The following is a 19,963-nucleotide window of genomic DNA, read 5'->3' as shown; positions in this document are numbered from 1 at the left end:
CAGTATCTTGGATGTTGTCACCTATGTTACATATGTATTTACTTGAATACTAACTACCACTTGTAAAAATGTAGATTTTTTTTTTTTTCCCTGAAAATGTATTGTTCCTTTTCCCTTCAGAACTGGTCTTTTGAGAATGAATATTAAATGGAAAGAAATTGTTTCCTTAAACTATTATAAAATTTAAAGTATAATCCTGTACAAATTAAGAATATTATTTAAACTGTTTTGTATTTTGGAAAATTTATTTTCAAAACATTTAAGTTGTAAATTATTTTGCTTGTTTTTTACATGTATTTCTATTTAATTGAACATTACTTGCTACAATAAATTATTTTACTTCTTGTAGATCAGTGATACAATGAACAGTGCAAAATCTGAACATACAGCTATGAAAGGAACTTCACTGAAAAACAAACCAGAACTCAAAGCATCAACTGATTCTAATGCCACTTTACATTCATCTTTGGCAACTAACGCTTCTAATCATAACAGTTGTGTGGTGGATATGCTAAGGAAAAATGAAGGTATAAAGATGGCATTCTAAATAAAGCTTAAGATTTTTATAATAATGGTAGAAAATTTTAGAGTCTTTGAAAAAGTAAATGTTATATGGTTTGGATCCATTTTCAAAATATAATATATATCTGCCATATTAACCCTAATTAGAATGATGTCAAGATACCAAGCAAGAACTTACCTGAATAGTAAAGATTAGTTATTAACTATAGAATTTAAATGAGGCGAGCTCTTGTGTACCATTTGAGATTGGCCAGTGTGTTCAGTATCACTGTTCCATTACCCTATTGTCCTAGCACTTATAACTATCTGCAGTAATTTATTTTGGGCCAGGATTTTGTCTATCTTGTTCACATAAAGTTCTCCAGCACCCAGATTCATGCCTGGTAAATAGTAATCACTTAATAAATAAATAAATATTTGTTTACCAAGTAACTGGATTATCCCCAGAAAGGTAGTTCATTTATGAAACTGTTGATTAGCCCATTGAATTCATGGTACAGCTTGTAATTTGATGATCCTTATATTTTAAAGTATTTAATTTGAATATTCTGATACCATTTGAGATATATTAAGTGTTGCCTCTGATTTCATTGTCTAAAATTACTTTATAAATCTCATTCTGATATATCCCTGACATAGGAATATGTGGTTTTATTTTTAATTTGAAAAAATTACGACCTTAAAGTATTCAAGGAAAATAATTTCCTATAGTTTTTCTAATTTTATTATTTGTGGAAGAGGAGAGCACGTTTGTTTTGTTGATTTTCTGATATAAGGGAATCATTTGGTCAAAATTATAAAAGCATGGTCTTGGACGTCAGTTTAAATTTCTTTTTTATAGTGATTTTCTGTCTATCATATAAAGAAGTTTATACTCTTGAAAACAAATATGAGATTTGAGAATCTTAATGTACTCTGAATCCTACTTGTAAGGCAGTTTGGATAAAATTAATATTAGTCAAATGGAGAAACAAGAGTGGTTGTACAATGACAGTGTCTGGCACATAGTAGATATTCAAATATGTGAATGAATGGTTACCCAATTTCAGGTTAACAAGAGGAGACTGGGCTTTTTCTCTGTAGGTTGGAGTAGCTGATACGTTTCTTTCTTTTTTCCTTTTTTTGTATGTTTCAAAAGTGAGTGATATGATTAGTTGTGTTTCTTTTAGTTAATTTATTTAATTAATTTATTTTTGGGTCTTCGTTGCTACACGTGGGCATTCTCTAGTTGCGGCGAGCAGGGGCTACTCTTCATTGCAGTGTGCGGGCTTCTCATTGTGGTGGCTTCTCTTGTTGCAGGGCATGGGCTCTAGGTGCGCAGGCTCAGTACTCGTGGCTCGCGGGCTCTAGAGCACAGGCTCAGTAGTTGTGGCGCATGGGCTTAGTTGCTCCATGGCATGTGGAATCTTCCCAGACCAGGGCTCGAACCCGTGTCCCCTGCATTGGCAGGCGGTTTCTAAACCACTACACCACCAGGGAAGCCCCGCGATTAGTTTTTGTTTTTTATTTTGGAAAGGACTTTCTAGCCTCACCATCAGGAAGAGTTATAATAGGAAATGGTTGGGAGACTCGTTAGGAGGTTCTTTTAGGACTCCAAGAGGTGCATAGAGACTAAAGCAGTGGGTGGGATGGAGAGGAGAGAATACATCAGTTCAGAGACCTTTAGAAAGTAGCACCTATTAGATTTGGAAACTGGTTAGATATGAGAAATAAAAATGAGTTGAACATGGCTCCCAGTTTTCTGGGTTGGACATTCAGTTGTTGATGATACTCTTCATCAAGATAGGAAATAGAGGAGCAAGAACAGATTTGGGCATAAGATAAGTTCAACCTTGAACTTACTGTTTTTGAGGCACTTGAGGAACATATTAGTAAAGATTTCTAATAGGCAGTTGGATACTTAGGTCTGGAGTCTACGAGGCAGTTCTTGGCTAGAAGTATAAATTTAGAAATTAAGAGTATCTAACATGTAAGCTCCACAAGAGCAGGGACCTTGTCTGACTTGTTTACTGCTGGATTCTCAGGACCTGGCACTGCACCTGGGACATGTATTTGAGAGATGTATAATTCGTGAATGGTAGCTAAAACAACAGGAAAATATGCAAGGGGAGAAAAGAAAAGGCTTAGAAACACCTGCATTTAAAGAGTCATTTGAAGAAGAGAAGCCAGCTAAAGAGATTGAAAAGGCATTCCAAGAAGGTTAGGAAAAAAGATTGGTATCATATTTTTTACCTGTATAGTGGGCATCACTGTTTATGACTATGCATTTATGATGTATGCATGAGTGAATACAAGTCATAGACAGAAACAGTTTCATAAAAGAGTATGTGGTGAGGATTGTTTACGTTGCAGAGAAGTCAAGTAAATGAAAATAGATAACTATCCCTTAGAAATAAGTATGCCTTGACATTTGTCAGAGCCATTTCATTAGAGTTATGTGCTTGATCAAATTTGGGGAGGTCAAGGAAGTAGAGACTGCTCTAAAGGAAATTAGCGAGGGGAGATGGTAACTGGAGAATACTTGTTTATAATGTTTATAGACTGAGGGCCAAAACTACTGAAGAAGAATTTTAAAACACCAAAAAAGGAATGATTGATAAAAGAGGGTCCCAAAGTATGCAGAAGGAATGGGACCCAAGAGCACAAGAGAATAGATTAAACTTCCTTAGGAGAGAAGTCATCATCTGAAATGGAAGAGAGGACAGAGGGGCTGGGCACAAGCATAAATACATTTCTAGTTTAGGACAAGAGAAGGCAGAAAATTGGTGGCATTCATGCCTGATCACCTGTTTTTCTTTTCCTAAAATGGGAGGAAAGGCCATTTGATCTATGACTGAGTAGAGTTCAAGAACAGTGATTCAGTGTTTAGAATGGAAGAAGGAGCTGAGAAGTTGGAAATCTGTTATGGATATAATGCACTTTATTTTTCTAGATATTTTATGCCTAATGGTTAAGTCATATGACTGACTTTCGTGGTGCTCACATTTATGATTTTAAAATTGAAAATGCCAAGAATTGGGTGACAAGAACTACAAGATACAGCAGTTATTTGCAGATGTTATATTAATAATTAATCCTTTCCCTTTAATTTTAGGTCCTCACACTTCAGTAAATATAGGTGTTCTAAGTAGTTGCCTGGACTTAAGAACAGTAATCCCTGAAACTTCTGTATCCAGTACTGTTTCCAACGCACAAACTATGGTAACCCAGCAGACCATTAAAACTGAATCATCCAGTACAAATGGGGCAGTTGTTAAAGATGAAACTTCACTAACAACATTCAGTACCAAATCTGAAGGTTTGAAATGTGTTTCACATACTGTATTTTGAACCATTTTTGTATATAAATTCATCAAACGTATTTGTTTTAGATGGGAATTGCATTTCATCTTGGATTGAATCAAATATAAAAGGATAAGCCATTTCAGTTAAAATCATTATATAATATATTCTCTGCTACCTTACATAAAATAGTTAAATTAGCACACACTGTAATACAATCAGAATGTATCTTTCCTACCATGAACTTATTCTGCAAAATTTTTTTTCCTTAGAAAAGATTAGTTCTAGGCTGTGGAGTAACAATTCTCCCAGCTTGATTGATTTCTGATTTTGTAAATTCTCATTTTATTCTTTTGCAATAGGAATTGTGTTTCATGTTTGGTGAACATTCTCTGAAGTTCCAACTAGTCATCAAATCCTTGAAAAATGAACTTTGTGAATTAGTTCAAGTTAGAGGGTCCATATTTCCAATTATTGTGATTTTTTGTATATTTATAATTATATTTTAATGTATCTGTTTGATAAGTGATTATGTAAGTCTTATCTGATGAATTGTTTAATTTTTAGTTGATGAAACATGTGCATTACCTGCAAGTAAGATCAGCCGTGTAGAGGCACATGCTGCAGTGATGCCATTTTCTGTAAGTATATTACCTGGAGATGATACATGTTTACAGACGGTTAAATATGCTTTAAATGCTGAGCACCTTCAACATAAATTCAGGAAAAGACTCGGGTATCCTCTAGTAATTGTTTGGCATAGATTGAAAAATGAAGGGTTAAAGAGAAAACTGTTCACAGTATAACGTTAAGTGGAAAACTGTGGACAAAATATATATACTGCATTCCCAATTTTATTAAAAACACACACAGTGTGTACATTCACACTCTCACGTGAGTCCTCACACGTCTGCACTACGATGTTAGATGACTTTCTTCAGGTTGTGGGGCCAGAGATAATTTTCACTTTCTTCTTTACGCTTTCAGGATTTTTCTGTAATAAAATGTTACTTTAATAATCAGAAATGTGTGTGTATACGTACATATGTGTATATATTGAAATTATATTAATGGTTTAAAGAGTAAAAGGACATGTCATAAAACATAAAACTTGAATGGCTTTATTGCTAGCTACTTAATAGGAGAACAACAGAATATTGCAATACTGAGTCAGGCATACCTGTAGGGTATCCCAACAATCGCTGACATTGGGTTTTTTGGTGGAAGGCCAGAATTAGTCTGCCTGGTACCAAATTTAAATGCTAGGAATGTGCCTCACAAATAGTATACTAAGATTGTTTCACTTAGATGAATACATGTGTTTGTGTATATCTTTAAATTTTTTTTAAAATTCTCAGTCATTTTAACTTTATTGTTATGAGCAAGAGTTTTTATTTGACCTAAAATTTACCTTTTAGAATCTTCAAGATTAGTCCATAGTTGTAGTTTTCTTTCAGTCATGATCTTATGGCTTTTGATTCTGTATTTACCTTCATCAGCTTTCACCTTTCCAGAATGTTAAGTCCCAGTGTTCTTAGACTCTTCTCAGAGAAGAATTATTAAAATGAATTTTTATCTCTTAAATCTGTTTTACAGTGCATCAGCCAGAGTGGTATCTGTTATTTCAGTTGGAGCCAGTTGTTTTATAAAAGTTGTTGAAGAGAGTTTTTACAACTTTAAAATGAAAATAGTTTAAAGCTATTCCTTTTCTAAAAACCTTAAAGACTCTTCTAGTTAGCTCGCTTTGTCATGTGTGATAGCCTAAGTAACAAGTAATGTGAATTATAAGCATGTACCTCTGCTGTTATATATTCAAGACAGAAATAAATAACTGAAGTGCACATTTGTTTTGAGCTTCTGGAAACAGTGTCTCATTTATAAAGAAGATGGCTTAAAAAGGTTAGTTCCAGGGTTAAGTATAATTCACTTATCACTAAAAGTAGCTTAAGGTAGAGGAAGTTTATTAGTCTTAAAGCAAGGTAAAAATGTAAAACTGTTTAATCTGTTCCTCTTTAGTATATAATAAATTATATTCAAATTGCATTTTAGTTTTGAACATTTTTTCTCCTTTTAGGTTTGGAGAATCACAGGTATTTCAAGTGCAAAGATCACTGAATTTCTGCTAGTTGTTTTTGAATCTAGAAATAAGCCAGCTTGGAATGAATTTTTCCTTATTTGCTCCTTTTGGAGCAAGTTGTAGTGTCACATTAAAGGGATTATTACATTTTCTGAGAGAGTCTCTGAAATGACAATGTTCTATAAAACAGCTGGCATTTTAACGTATCACTGATTGGAAAGCATGCTAACTCCAGCTAGGTTGATAGCACAGAGCTACTGACTTGGAGAATGCCTGTCACTCCCTATGTTTGAATTGGCAACCCTGTTTCACTGTCAGTTGACCTAATCTGTTAAGTTTATTTACTTACGAGCTATTAATTGTGGTGTTTACCCATATACCTACTTGTAGATCACTGCATGGATTATTAAATCTTGAAATTTCTTGTATGTTCAGTAAGAGTCTTCATAAATGTTTCTTTCTCTGAAATTAGAAAGAGACTCCTTCAAATCCAGTGGCCACAATGAAAGCAGGAGAACGACAGTGGTGTGATGTAGGAATTTTTAAAAATAATACAGCTTTGGTGAGCCAGTTTTATTTGCTGCCAAAAGGGAAGCAAAGCATCTCAAAGGTAGCTATTGACATACTTTCTACACTGTTAGTTATAAGCCTCAAGAATGAGATTTTAAAAAGTAATCCTGATTCAGGACATTCGAATGAGTGAAATTGGGATCTGTTTACAATCTATAATTGCGGGTTCTATATATAGTTATCTTGTATTCTTTTTTAAGACTCTTTTTATAGAATATATCACAAGCAGGTTATTTAAAAAAATCTCATACAATCACTGGGCTGAATTTTGAGTCATAAATGATATGGTCTGGCCAGTACAGATAAAGATTTTTTGAAATATCTCTAATTTTGTTACCTGGTGTGTTTAAAGAATGTTTAAAGAACATTTTTTTACTTAGAACTTTGTTATTCCTAATTTCACAGTTTAAAAAGTTTAAAAACCCCTACGCTATTGAATACAATCTAATTTTCCCTTAATTCTAAAGTCCCTTAAAGAGGACCTCATATATATAGATGAGACATTAACCCTCTAAGAATTATGAAATAGATAACAGCTCCAAAGCATATTGAACTAATTTTTTTCTGGAATGGGGAATTTCAGAGAGGGAATTGCCAAAGAAATACATATTGAGTTTGAATCTTCCAAAGATCTTACTGATGGGGAATATATTATTTATCATTATACTTTAGTTTCTCTAATATTACTTCTGGTGTCTCACTTTTACATATTAAATTCTTCCAATTCTTGACAAAAATAGATACCCTAGTTAATAATTTGTTGGTATTATGCCTAACAAAATTTCTGGCTGTAGTTTGATTTCATATACATGGAAATATCCTTATCTAAGGGCCTAGTAGCTGTTTTTCCCAAAAGAAAGAAAAGAACATAAAATTTAGAGCCAGTAAACTTGAATTTGAATCATTAGTTCCAGTACTTGACAGTGTGACGTTGGACAAGTCACTTGTTTAACCTTGCTGAGACTCAGTTTCCTCATCTGTGAAATGGAGATGACCTAACTTCCTTAAAAAAATGGGATGGTACATTGGCACTACCTGTCTCACAGTGGTGTAGTGAGAGTTAGGGAGAATATGTAAAAATTGTTTGAAAGTTGTAGATGTTATGATCTTCTTATGCAGAGTATGCAGTCCAATTATTTAATTTAACATTTTTTCAGCATCTGCTGAATATTAATTATTAAAATGCTCTGTACTACGTGCTAGTCATTCCTTTTCTATCAAGTTTGCTTGCCTGTGTCCAAAGGGTATTGTTCCTGGCTAGACTGTTTGACAGTAAATTTTCTGAGGTTTCTACTCCACGTTAAGTTTACATGGAGATAGTTGTTACCTTGTTTATAGTGGTCAGTTTTTTTCTATCTCCATACTCTTCATGTGCAGAATACCCTTATATTTCTTTTTATAGCCAGTGATTCTCAACTGGAAAGGCACTTTTCCTCTGGATGAGAATCACCAATTTATGGGCTTAGTTACTTTTGTTTTGGGGAGGGGGGGTTCATTCCATGTATGAAAGAGGAAAATAAATAATGTGAACTACAACCCTAAAACATAATTCATTCTTTAAAAGTTTTGTTATTTAATGAAAAAATAATTAATTGCATCTTTTCTTTGACTTTTGCATATATTATATTTTAGATAGGAAATGCAGATGTACCTGACTACAGTTTACTTAAGAAACAAGATCTTGTTCCAGGCACAGGATACAGATTCAGGGTTGCTGCCATCAATGGTTGTGGAATAGGCCCTTTCAGCAAAATCAGTGAATTTAAAACTTGTATTCCCGGTTTTCCTGGAGCTCCTTCTGCAGTCAGAATTTCAAAGGTGAGACATCAGGTCAAGACTTAATGATTTAGATTACTGAGACTTTGTACCTGAAGTAAAACTATCAGTTTAGAGATTCTTGTTAGTGTCTGATGAAATGAGAGGTGTCTAAAAGGGGTAGATTAAAGATTTCTAAAATATTTTTCTCTAATCATTCATGATATTTTTAAGGACCAAAATTTCAAGCAGAACTACAGCATCCACATTTTAGAAGGTCAGGGAAACCTCTCACTGTTGTGGCCTCTCTCGTTGCGGAGCAACAGGCTCCGGACGCGCAGGCTCAGCGGCCATGGCTCACGGGCCCAGCCGCTCCGCGGCATGTGGGATCCTCCCGGACCGGGGCACGAACCCGTGTCCCCTGCATCGGCAGGCGGACTCTCAACCACTGCGCCACCAGGGAAGCCCCTGTGTATGCTTCTTAATATTAGCTTTGTTCTTGTTATTATGGAACCAAAAAGGTTTGTGCTGGAGAATTTTAATAGAACACATTTAATTGGATTATATTTTATCCTAAGGTCCTATCCCTATTTAGAAAAGATAAGGTCTGCTTTCAGATAAGAAAAATCCCTTTCTTAGGGTAGTACAGGCAGACTTTTAAGCCTAGTTATGTTTTTTAAAAGGGCATGAATTAAACACTATGGATCCAATTAAGTTTGGTTTTTAAAAATCAACAATAAAAGTTCTAACATCTAATGCAGTTACTTTAGTGAAAAACATCTTGTGTTCTAAAGATAGACTCAACATAATAAGTGATATTAGAGAAAGCTTCAGAACTTTTACCTGTTTTTGTTTTTGTTTTTCCCCCACTCTTCAAGAATGTTGAGGGTATCCATCTTTCCTGGGAACCTCCAACTTCACCTTCTGGAAATATTTTGGAATATTCAGCCTACTTGGCTATCCGCACAGCACAAATACAAGATAATCCAAGTCAGCTTGTGTTTATGAGGATTTATTGTGGTCTAAAGACATCATGTATAGTAACTGCTGGGCAACTTGCAAATGCACATATTGATTATACATCCAGGCCTGCCATTGTGTTCAGGATATCGGCAAAGAATGAAAAGGGATATGGACCAGCTACACAAGTTCGATGGCTTCAAGGTAACAATAAAAAAGCACCTTTAAATTGATTTTTTTTAAACTGAAGGTATTGTGATGATTATTTATTAGTAACTGGTTTTGGAGATTTGTCATTTAAGAGTATTCTCTGACTGTATTTCTAGCAGTTATGAATTTGAGTTTGTAAGTTGTTCTTAAAATGTATTTGCTCAATTCTAGATCCAAATAAAAGTAGAAAAGAAGCAAAGCCTCTCTGAAAACTAGTATATGAATTCTTCCTTAAAGTTATAGCTCTTTTATAAAGGAAAATAGTAAAATTAAGATAAAAGCTAGAAGGCTTTATTACTCCAATATCTTTTATAAAGGCCATGTAACTCAGTCATCCTAGAGTTACTGAGATGATTCTAGTAACTGGCTGTTGTACACTGTGCTGTCTTATATAGTAAATGTTCTCTACATTGTAAAGGCCCTGTCTTTGAGTATTCCCTCTAACTTTATTCTATATGAGCAGTGGTCCTCTAACAACTATCTTCTACTGGATAATATTTGTAATACTGATTTTAGTAGCCATTTGATTCATTTCTTTATCTACAGTTAGCACAGAGCTTAAGAAATTAAAAAAAGAAAGGCAAGTTCAGAAATCTGCTTTTGAATTTTCATCATTTTCCAAGAATCATGGCAACATACAAAAAGGATAATGGGTTTTCTTGATTCATACCAGGTTGATATATTGGAATATATTTTTGGCCAAAGCACTTAACTTATCTGGCCCTCAATTTCCTGATTAATAGATGAGGGAGTTAAAAGAGTTTACCTTTAAGGTCCCTTTCAGCAGTAAAATTCTGTATGTTCATCAGAAGTAAAGTATATCCCTAAACATTTTAACATCTGTCTCAATGGATCTAATTTTGCTTTTGCTGAAATTAAAATGTTCATAGTTTAAAATTCAAAGTTAAAGTATGTCCTTCTTATTGAAGAAAGAAAGAAGCACCTTAACTGGACATGAGTTTTGAAATAGTGTTTTAAACATTTGTAAGATTTTTGTAAATGCTCTAAATGTTTTATTTTTGCATTGTTTTTACCTTGAAATTGTATAAACTTTTTTACAACTGAAATATAAGCATTAGACAGCTTACTCAGGTTCCATTACAACCTTAAAGATGCATATAGGCATTATGGATACTCTGCTACAGGTAACTTGTTTTAAACCTTTTAGATGTTTCATGGTTCCACTGCCTATTCGAATCTGGAATGAATATACAGAGCAATAATTGCAGAAAAGATATTTCAGACTAAGAGCTGCAGTAACTGCAGGGGCACAGGTCTGTCATTTTATACCATGTAACCTTATGCCAGTTTAGGTTGACTGAGTAGCTATGTCCTCAAACTTCATGTATAATACTCCAAGCAAAGATGGATTTAATTGTGCAGAATTGATATATATGTATGTTCCAGTTACTAATTTAAAAGTGTATAGAATATTTTAATATATAATTTTTGTAAAGAACTGGGATTTTTATACTACAGTATTTGTAATTAATGTGTCTCACTAATTTTCTCTTGAAGAAAATATGCAAACTGTTAGACACGTAATGAGTGATTTCCAAACTCTAAAGGTAAAATAAATGCACTACTGTGGTGTTGTTAGAATACCTTTTTTGTGGCTATATGAATCCTTAATCTTTAAATGTGTACTTTACAAACAGTGTTTACAAGGAGCTTCTCTGGTTTGTTATCCCAGCACCTCCCTTGGTGAGAGCGTCATTCTGCATTTGTTTAACTCATATGCTTTGCTTTTGGCATATGCTTGCTTTTTGCACTAGTAGAATTTTAACTTACCTCATTATTATGTTTGTAATCATTTGTGTAGCTTCCATAATATGTCTGATATAGGCTAAAGAAGTACTTAACCAAAGTTAAAATAAATGGTAAGCAATTTTGCACATATTAAATGCTAGGGTTTGTTGTGTATATGTGTGCGTTTAGTTATAAAAAGAATAACTATGGAAAGTTATAGTAAGTATGTGTTTCAAGCCCAATCATTTTAATGATCTGTTTGCTTTATTAGGAAAAGGTCTGGCTTTTAACCCTTTATTCTCTGCATTAATTAACAATTTGCATCTTGAAGCACTTCTCTTAATGACAAGGAATAAGTTGACTTTAAGCAAAGAATAGAATATTTGTTTGAGTGTGTACATTTATACCTACTTAGTATTTTGTTTAGTTTACTTTGTTGAAATATCTCTTCTTTTCTAGACTAGGAGGTGAATATGAACCTGTGGTTCTAAAATATGTCTTATTTTCTAGAGAGAAAGGCAGTCTTTCTGTACCAAGGGATTTGTTAAAATAACATGTTTTTACTTTGAGAATCAGCCCAGTTTCTTACCATTTTTTCACATTTGTACATTAAGTAGTAATCACATTTATCTCTGATAAATGATTGGTGACTGAAAGACGCCATTAGGAAATATCTGTGGCTTTCACATTAATAGTTAATAAGAGGTCATTGAGCTATGTGTTTATGAATAGAATGGATTGGGATAAATAACAAGAGAAGTGCATTTAGCTTCTTATGATTTGCACATTTTCTAAGTGAAGATCCCTTTGTGTAGCAGTGGGTTATAACATGCAGGTACCTTTCATAAAAGGATTTACCCTGAGTTAAATTACTTTCTTTACTCCTCCCAGCTGGATAAGCAATTCAGATGTACAAGTCTTTGTGCCATAGTCCTCTTCCTGGACTCTGCAGATTTGGTTCACATAGGTAGTAAAAAGATTTTGCTGTTGCATGCTCTTAGAATTATGTTTTCTAAAATATTGTATTGGCTTCATTTTAGTTTAGTAAACTGTTTGGCAACTTAACTAGAAATAGGGTATTATAAACTCACTTTTATCTGCATTAAAAAAAAACAGAAATAATCCAATTGCATGTATGAGGGCCCCCTGCCCTATAACCCAACTGCATACATATAATCATCTGTAAGAAGGTGAAACTGTTGATCCATTATTTCAAAGACTTGTAGACTAGCAAAGATTTGTTCCAGTTAGATATATGGTCTACTATAACTGGAGATATTTTTATTTTTAAAAATTGCAGCACTTGTAGCATAAAAATAACTTGTAACATTGGATATGAAGAGATTATTAGTATTTAAAATTACTGTAGTCATCTGATCATAAATGAAATAGGTTACAAAATAGACTTGGTCCTTGACCATTTAAGGTATAACTGACAGTTATGTTTTCCAAGACTAATTTTAGGCAGTTTTATATATTGTGTACCAATGACATGTAAAATAAAGCACCTTTTCTACTATAAGCAATTACAGGTGTTATTTATTTTGAACTACATGGAAGAAAAATTAGTGGTGGCAGAGTAAATCTGTAGAAATGCTGATGTTGTATCATTCACTTAAAATGATACAGGCAGGCTCATAAAGAATGAACTGTGTCTAAAAACTTGTTTATTTAGTGGATTGTGTTTGGGAGTCATTTTCTGATAGAAATGTAAAGCCTATCTAACCTTCATTGTAACTAAACTAGTATGCTTGAAAGTAAAAAGGCAGATGGCTCCAAGAAACAGACTAAAGTTGTTGTCACCTTTTTTGGGTCTTCTGTACTCTTAATTTTTTTTTTCTTTATGCTTTTTAATTCATAGCAGCCAGTCTTCTGTCCTGCTACTCCATCAAAATGGCTCTAGCAGAGGTCAGGGATAACGTCTCATTTCCCAAATCCATTGAATTCTTTCATTGTACTTAATCTTGTCATTTGAAACTTTAACCACTCCCTTGACACTTGCACATTTTTTTAGTTTCTGTCAGACTGTGCTGTCTTTTTATGCACCTCCTTCCGTCTGCAGTCCCCTTTTCCACTCCCACCTGTCTCCATTCATATTTTCAAGATTTAGGTAAAGGTCTCCAACCTGCTGAAGCCTTTCCTGACATACTTCATTTCTAGGTAGATTTGACCCCTTTTTCTTATGCCCCCACTGTCCTTTGTTCAATCGTCTGTCATAGCAGCCTAAAAGCTCTTGCGCCCTCAGTCGTTAGCGTTGTTATTCCTCTCCCTCTGCCAGATGGTCAGAGACTGGGTCTTTATCTCTCTTCCATATCAGCCATTTAGCTGCTACTTAAATATTTTAACAAATGACTAAAGAAAATTGCACCTTTACATCTCTCTCCATACTCTCACTCCCCTTCTCAAATTGGGTCAAAGTGAGAGGGAGGCTTTGAAAGGGAAAGAGATTTTAGCAGATTTAATAAGCCTCTGGAGGAAATACAAGCTCCACCTTTGTCTTACTCTACCCTGCTGTCACTTAGGTTCCTAAGAGAAGTTCTGGGATAAGTAAGAGATATGTCACATATTTATTAGGCTAAAAGGGATTTAATATGGGTGTGTATAGATCGCAAGAGGAATTCTTTGATCTAAAAAGATCTGAGAATTTAGTGAGACTGGTGGGCATTGCTGGATAATGATTTTTAACATTGGATGATCAGGAAAATGAGCTAAAAATATTTCCAAAGTCAGTCTCTCTGATTTCCATATAGGAAAGCCATGGACAATTGTCTAACTTTAGAAGAAGCTACCTACATATTTAATATGTAAGCACAGGGAGCTGCTGGAGAGCACAGAGCACCAGCATTAGAACCTCACTGGAGTCTGTCAGGTCACTGTTGTCACCTCTAAGCTTACAGGACAAAGGATTCTTACACTACTGGAAAACAAGATGACATTGGCACACCTTCTTTCCAAGTTTCCCAGTTATAGTTGGGAGTCCTTATACTTTTATATTTCTGTAACTCAGAAAACGACTTTTTAAAAATCATGCCTGGAAAAACATGAACTACAACATTCTGGGGAGAAATAATTCTATAAACGGAATGATGAAGGAAAAAGCTATACCAGCCTCCTTATTCAAAATAGATCTCTATATCTTCTATTTCTATAACTATATAAGGTAGCATCTAGTGTTTGTTTTTGAGCATAGAGTAACTTTGTCCGCTAGTAAGTCATGGTCCAAGAAATGTCCACCTCTGACCAAGAGGATTATCCATTCCTCCTCTGAAAAGATAGACTGGAAGTTCCCTACGAGCTTGAGAAAAGCTCCCTCCCTATTTCTCTGTTTCTTATTGGAGAAGGAGGACAAAGCTACAGGTATAATAATTACATCCGATTTAACAAAGTTGTGGGTGTGCCACTTAAGGCAGCGTAGCATGTAAGAGAGGGGGCAGGGCTCTGGAGGTCCAGCCAACTGCTTGATCGGAAATCATCCTGCTGCCAGTTGCAGTTTAGCACCTCCTGGTGGCATTGTCCATTCCAGCTTACATATGGGTAAGATTTGGGGTCTTTTGTAACAAGCAGCCTAGGATTTTTAAAATAGCACAACGATGTCTGGAATTTTCTGAATGTTTGGAACCTAGTTGAAGAGATTGGACCTGAAGGATACACTGTGTGCTCTCCATTTCCTGAGAATGTACTGCCAGCCATTTGCTGCCGGGCCTAGTCTGCCTCTTGCACCACCTCCCTAACCCAAGATAATAACTTTAGCCTGCCTTGTTGGGTACGAGGGATGGATCCAATGTTTCAAGATCTTTTTTTTCAAATTTCTAAATTGTATACCAAAATGTATAGCTAATCCCCTGAATCAGGTGAAAATGTACCTTAACTGTGCCTTGTGTAATTTGCAAAATGGCACTGCTGGTGAAGAGCCTGGCAAAGATATGATTGCAAAATTGTTATGACACTTGTGACCAACCTGGGCACATGTTATTGACCAATGTGGAGAAGCAGTCAGTAGCCACCATGCACTTTCTGTATTTTTGCATTGCTTAACACGTAAATGCACTATTAGGAGAATGTGCCAAAGGGAACTTGTACTTTTGAAAGTCAACAGAATTCAGTAAAGAGGCAGTGTCTCGGTTTATTTTGTGATTTGTATCACCTATCATTTCATTCTCCGCTTTATACAAATAATTATATACCCAATGAACAACATAACCAACTAACCAGAATCATGCCAGTGGCTGAACCAACTTGGCAGAGCAGTGCTATAATACTGCCATCTCGTTAGATCCTAACTCTCTGGGAACCTAGTTAACTTCTGTGAAGAATAGTCCGTATCCATTCCTTTTTTCATATTACTATGTACTTCTTCCCCACCAGTTAACAATAATTGCCTGATATGCAATGCAGAACAGTGGCTGAAATAATCGGATGTTCCCTCTCTTTGTTGATGAAGTTATATCCCGTAACCTTATATCCTTTTTCTTTTATGATGTTTGTTGAGAATAAATAAAATGATCCCACATGTGCTCAATCTTCAGCTTAAGAACTAGAATACCCTCAGATGTGTAGAATTACCCCACTCTGTCTCCCCTCCCCACACACCACATGAGGTAAACATTATTCTGGATTCTTGGGTAAAATTCCCATGTTTTTATTTATGGCCCTGCCATCTATATTATGTATCCCTAATAATATATTATTTAGATTTACCTGTTTTTGAACTTTTATGTAAATGGTATCATGCTGTATGTATTCTTCTGTGACTTTTTTCCGACACTGTTTTTGAGATTCTTATCCATGTTTATGCATGTAAGTGTATTTCACCTGTTTTTCACTACTGTATAGTATTCCATTATATGACTATCCCACAATTTATCTGTTCCTCTGTTCATGGAGATGTGCATTGTTTGCAGTTTTTGGTTATTCTGAATGATGCTGCTAGTGAGCATGCTGCCAGTTACAATGTAAGCTCCGTGTGGGCAGGGATTTTGTCTTTTCTGTGTGATTTTGTCTGCTTAACACATTCACAATGTCTAGAACAATGCTGGTACATGGTAGATGCTTAATAAATATTTGAGGAATGAGTGAATTCTTGTACATGTCTCCTGGTGCACACGTGCAAGAGTTCTCTAGGGCAGTTCTTTTCAAAGTATGGTCGAGGGACTCTTGAGGTCCCTGAGACCCCTTCAGGGGAGTCCGTGAGGGCAAAAGCATTTTCATAAGAATACTAAGACATTATTTGTCCTCTTCACTCTCATTTTTCACTTTTAAATGTTTTCCAGATATATGATGACATCATCACTCTGACAGCTTATCAAGTGTGTACCTATATATTTTTGTTTTGAAAATGCCTGTTTTAATTTCTAATATGGTAAATTTTGATAACTATAACCCACATGAACAACAGCTCTTTGAGGTCCTCAGTAATTTTTAAGGATGTGAAGAGGCTCTGGACCAAAAATTTGAGAACTGATGCTCTAAGAAGCAGGTTTTACTTAGTCATACTGAACTGTTTTCTACAGCATTTGTACCAGTTAAGCTCCCACTGGCAGTGGTTGAGTGTCATTGCAAACACTTTTATCTTAGCAAACTCTTAATCTTGACTATCTTTTATATTTGCCAATTGGATGGCAATTGTATAGTATCTTACTGTGGGTTTAATTTGCTTTTCCCTGATTACTAATGAAACTGAGTGTTTTTTCATACATGAATGTGTTTCCTCTTCTGTGAAATACCTATTCATGTCTTTTTTGCCCATTTTTCTATTGGGTGTGTGTCTTTTTTTTCATTGATTCATATGATTTCTTTATATATTCTGGATGCCAGTCCTTTGTCAGTTAAACATGTTGTATGTATTTTCTCCCAGTTTGTGTATTATCTTTTGTGATTGTATTGAATTTATTGATTAGCTTGGAGAAAATTGATATCTTTTCAATAATGAGTCTTCCCATCCAAAAACATTGTGTATTTATCCATTTGGTTTTCTTTTAATATCTGTCAATAAACTTTAACAATTTTTCTCCATAAAGGCCTTCATGTCTTATATTAGTTTTCTTTCTGGGAGTTTTATATATTTTTTAATGCTGTGGTAAATTTCTTAAAATTACACTTTCTATTCTAAGTGGATGTTGCTGATTATAGATATATTGTTGCTATGTGTTGATTTTGGATCCAGCAACCATGCTAAATTTTTATTCTAATAATGTATCTAGATGTCTTTCTGAGTTTTTTATATAATCGCATCATCTGAAATGGTGGCAGTTTTCTTCCCTTTCTGGTCCTTCTACCTTTTAAAAAATTTCTTCTTACATTTCTGTACTTGCTAGGACCTGTAGTACAACGTTGAAAAGAACTGATAGTGAACATCCTTGTCTCAGCCCCAATTTAAAGGGAGTGCTTTCGACATTTCAGTTGAGTATTTTTTTTCCCACAAATGGCCTTCATCACGTTGAGATTCTCTTCTATTTCTAGTTTGCTAATAGTTTTATATGAATGAATGTTGAATTTTACTGAATGCTTTTTCTCATCTATTTAAATGGTTAAATTTTTTTTCTTTTAATGTTAACGTATTAAATTATGATAGTTGATGTTTTAATATTGAACCAATCTTTAATTCCTAGGATAAACCCAGTTTGATCATGGTGTGTGTGTTTTAATACATTGCTGGACTCAATTTGCGTATATTTTCTTTAGGATTTTTGCCTCTACGTTCGTGAGTGAAATCAGCTTATAGTTCTCCTATTATGTCCTGTCATTGTCTGGTTTTGGTATCAAGGTTATACTAGTCTTATTAAATGAGGTTTTCAACTGTCTGTAGAGTTTAAGATTGGAACTAGTCTTTAAAGCCATGTGGTCATTAAGAGAAGATTTTAAACTATTGATTCATTTCTTTGAAGGTTTTAGCATCATTAGGATTTATTATTCTCAAGTCAGTTTAGTTAAATTTAATAAATTCTTCTAGGGATTTCTCCATTTCATCTTAGTTTAACTTTTTGATATTGTTATCCTTATTAGCTTTATATCGTTTTAGTTTCCACAGCATATGTAGTTATGACTCTTTTTCATTCCTGTTAGTTCATTTGTGCCTTCTCATTTTTTTTCATCATTAATCCTTCCAGAGGTTTGACTTTTTAACCCATTAGTCATTTTCAAAGTGTATATTTCCAAATGCTAGGGGTGGGTTATAGTTGTCTTAATCTTTATTTCTTATGTCATTTTTCCAGAGAATATGAGCTATAAGATTTTCTGAAATTTGAGACTAGCTTTATGATTTATCTTGTGATCAGTTTTTATACATGCCCCATGTTTACTTGATAAGAGTGTATATTCCTCGGTTTTTGAGTGTAGTGTCCATTAGATCAAACTTGTTAGTTGTGCTGTACAGATATTCTCCTTACTGATTTACCTTATACTTAATTTCTTATTTACTGAAGAGTCTCAAGATCTCATTATGATAAGTAGAGTTCTCAATTTCTCTTTAAGTTGTGTTTGCTATCTTTTTCTTTGGGCTTTATTATTAGATACATACCAATTTAGAATTTATCTCCCTGGTGAAAATTGAATTTTTTATAATTATGCATTGACTCTCTGTGAATGCTGTTGCTTTCATCTTTTTGTTGTCCTTACTATAGCAATGTTTTGGTTAGTGTTTATCTGAATATCTTAGATCTTTTTTTGGCCTCACATTTTGATACACACTTAAAAGATATAGCCACAGAAAACATACGGATGGTTTGGTACCTCTATTATGATTACAAGTATAATTTGGATTTATTTCTATGATTTCTGTTTTTATGATTTCTCATCATATCATCTTTTTAAATTTTTGTCCATTCCTCCCTTATCTTTCATTTTTCATTTTCTTATTCTTTTTTCCCTTCCTCTATTTGTTGGGGGTTTTTTCAATTATTATATTTTTTTCTTATGAGTTCTATTTGGTTTATAAATGTACTTCTTTTCCTGTGTAATCTTTTGCTCCTTATTCATATTTTCCATGCTTCTATTCCTTTGTACATCAGTGATTTTTCTTGTGTTGATACCAGTATTCTTTGTAGGTGAGTCTACTGTTGTATAAATTGTGCTGTTTTTCATTTATGGTGCCATTTCCCCTTGTTTTGTGATACCTGAAACTTATTTTCCTTGGGAAAAAAGGAATTACTTGAAGTAGGGACTGAAATTGAGATCCTTAAGATAATTTGTTTGTTCTGCCAAACACCCAGGGGCCAGTAACCTGAGACCACTTTAAATTATGAGCTTGAAGTTTCTCTGATTTCAGATCACAAACCTTCAGGGCTCACCAGTGATTATGAATTCAAGGGTGGTGGTGATTTATCCCCCTCCACCCAGAACCAAAATTGAACCAGGCAAGGTTCCTTGCTGCCCACTTCTCGGTGGTGGCCCAGCTAGACTCCAGCCTAAGTGAGCCTCAGGCTTTATGTCCAGTTCCCCCGCTACTGGTAGCTTCTGGTCTCCAGAGTTTAACAGAACTCTCATGGCAAAAGCAGGCTTTGGTGCTGGTTCACCTCACAGGTGTCCTGTTTCCATTTCATTTTTGGCGTTTTGCAGATGCCTTATACTTTCCTGTCAACTCAGTGACACATTTAAAAAGATATTTATTTAATACAACTTTACATTGTTTCTTACATTTTGTTCAGCATTTGGTTTTTTAAAACAGGAGTTACTGAAGGTATCTAGACTGCCTTACTCTCAGAAATGAAGTCTAAATTAAAATTCGTTTTACTTTGTCCTGATGTGAGTAGGAAACATAATAGTTTGTAGTCTGTACAGAATTGTAGGATGCCTCGTTATTTCCTTTGTACTGTCCTGCAAGACAGCACTTTTATGGTATGA

General features: G+C 34.5%; 1 protein-coding gene across 2 annotated transcripts in view; it reads left to right on the top strand.

Moving 5' to 3' along the window:
• The window catches only part of HCFC2 (host cell factor C2), a 40,001-nt gene extending 27,295 nt beyond the window's left edge, over positions 1-12,706 (top strand). The window contains exons 10-15 of one of the 2 annotated variants that reach the window (XM_024732151.1): positions 350-527; positions 3,617-3,820; positions 4,372-4,445; positions 6,354-6,491; positions 8,084-8,269; positions 9,085-12,706. In XM_024732151.1, coding sequence (XP_024587919.1) covers positions 350-527; positions 3,617-3,820; positions 4,372-4,445; positions 6,354-6,491; positions 8,084-8,269; positions 9,085-9,399 — 1,095 coding nt within the window. In that variant the 3' untranslated portion in view covers positions 9,400-12,706. Of the gene's footprint in view, positions 1-349; positions 528-3,616; positions 3,821-4,371; positions 4,446-6,353; positions 6,492-8,083; positions 8,270-9,084 lie in introns of those variants that run through there. The other variant, XM_024732152.1, reaches the window with a different exon arrangement.
• The last annotated feature ends 7,257 nt before the right edge of the window (positions 12,707-19,963 follow it).

The sequence above is a fragment of the Neophocaena asiaeorientalis genome, unplaced genomic scaffold (genome assembly GCF_003031525.2).
Source record: "Neophocaena asiaeorientalis asiaeorientalis breed wild unplaced genomic scaffold, Neophocaena_asiaeorientalis_V1.1 scaffold418, whole genome shotgun sequence".
Lineage (NCBI taxonomy): Eukaryota > Metazoa > Chordata > Mammalia > Artiodactyla > Phocoenidae > Neophocaena > Neophocaena asiaeorientalis.
Note: the sequence above shows the minus strand (reverse complement) of the source record. Positions and strands in the feature narration are given on the sequence as shown.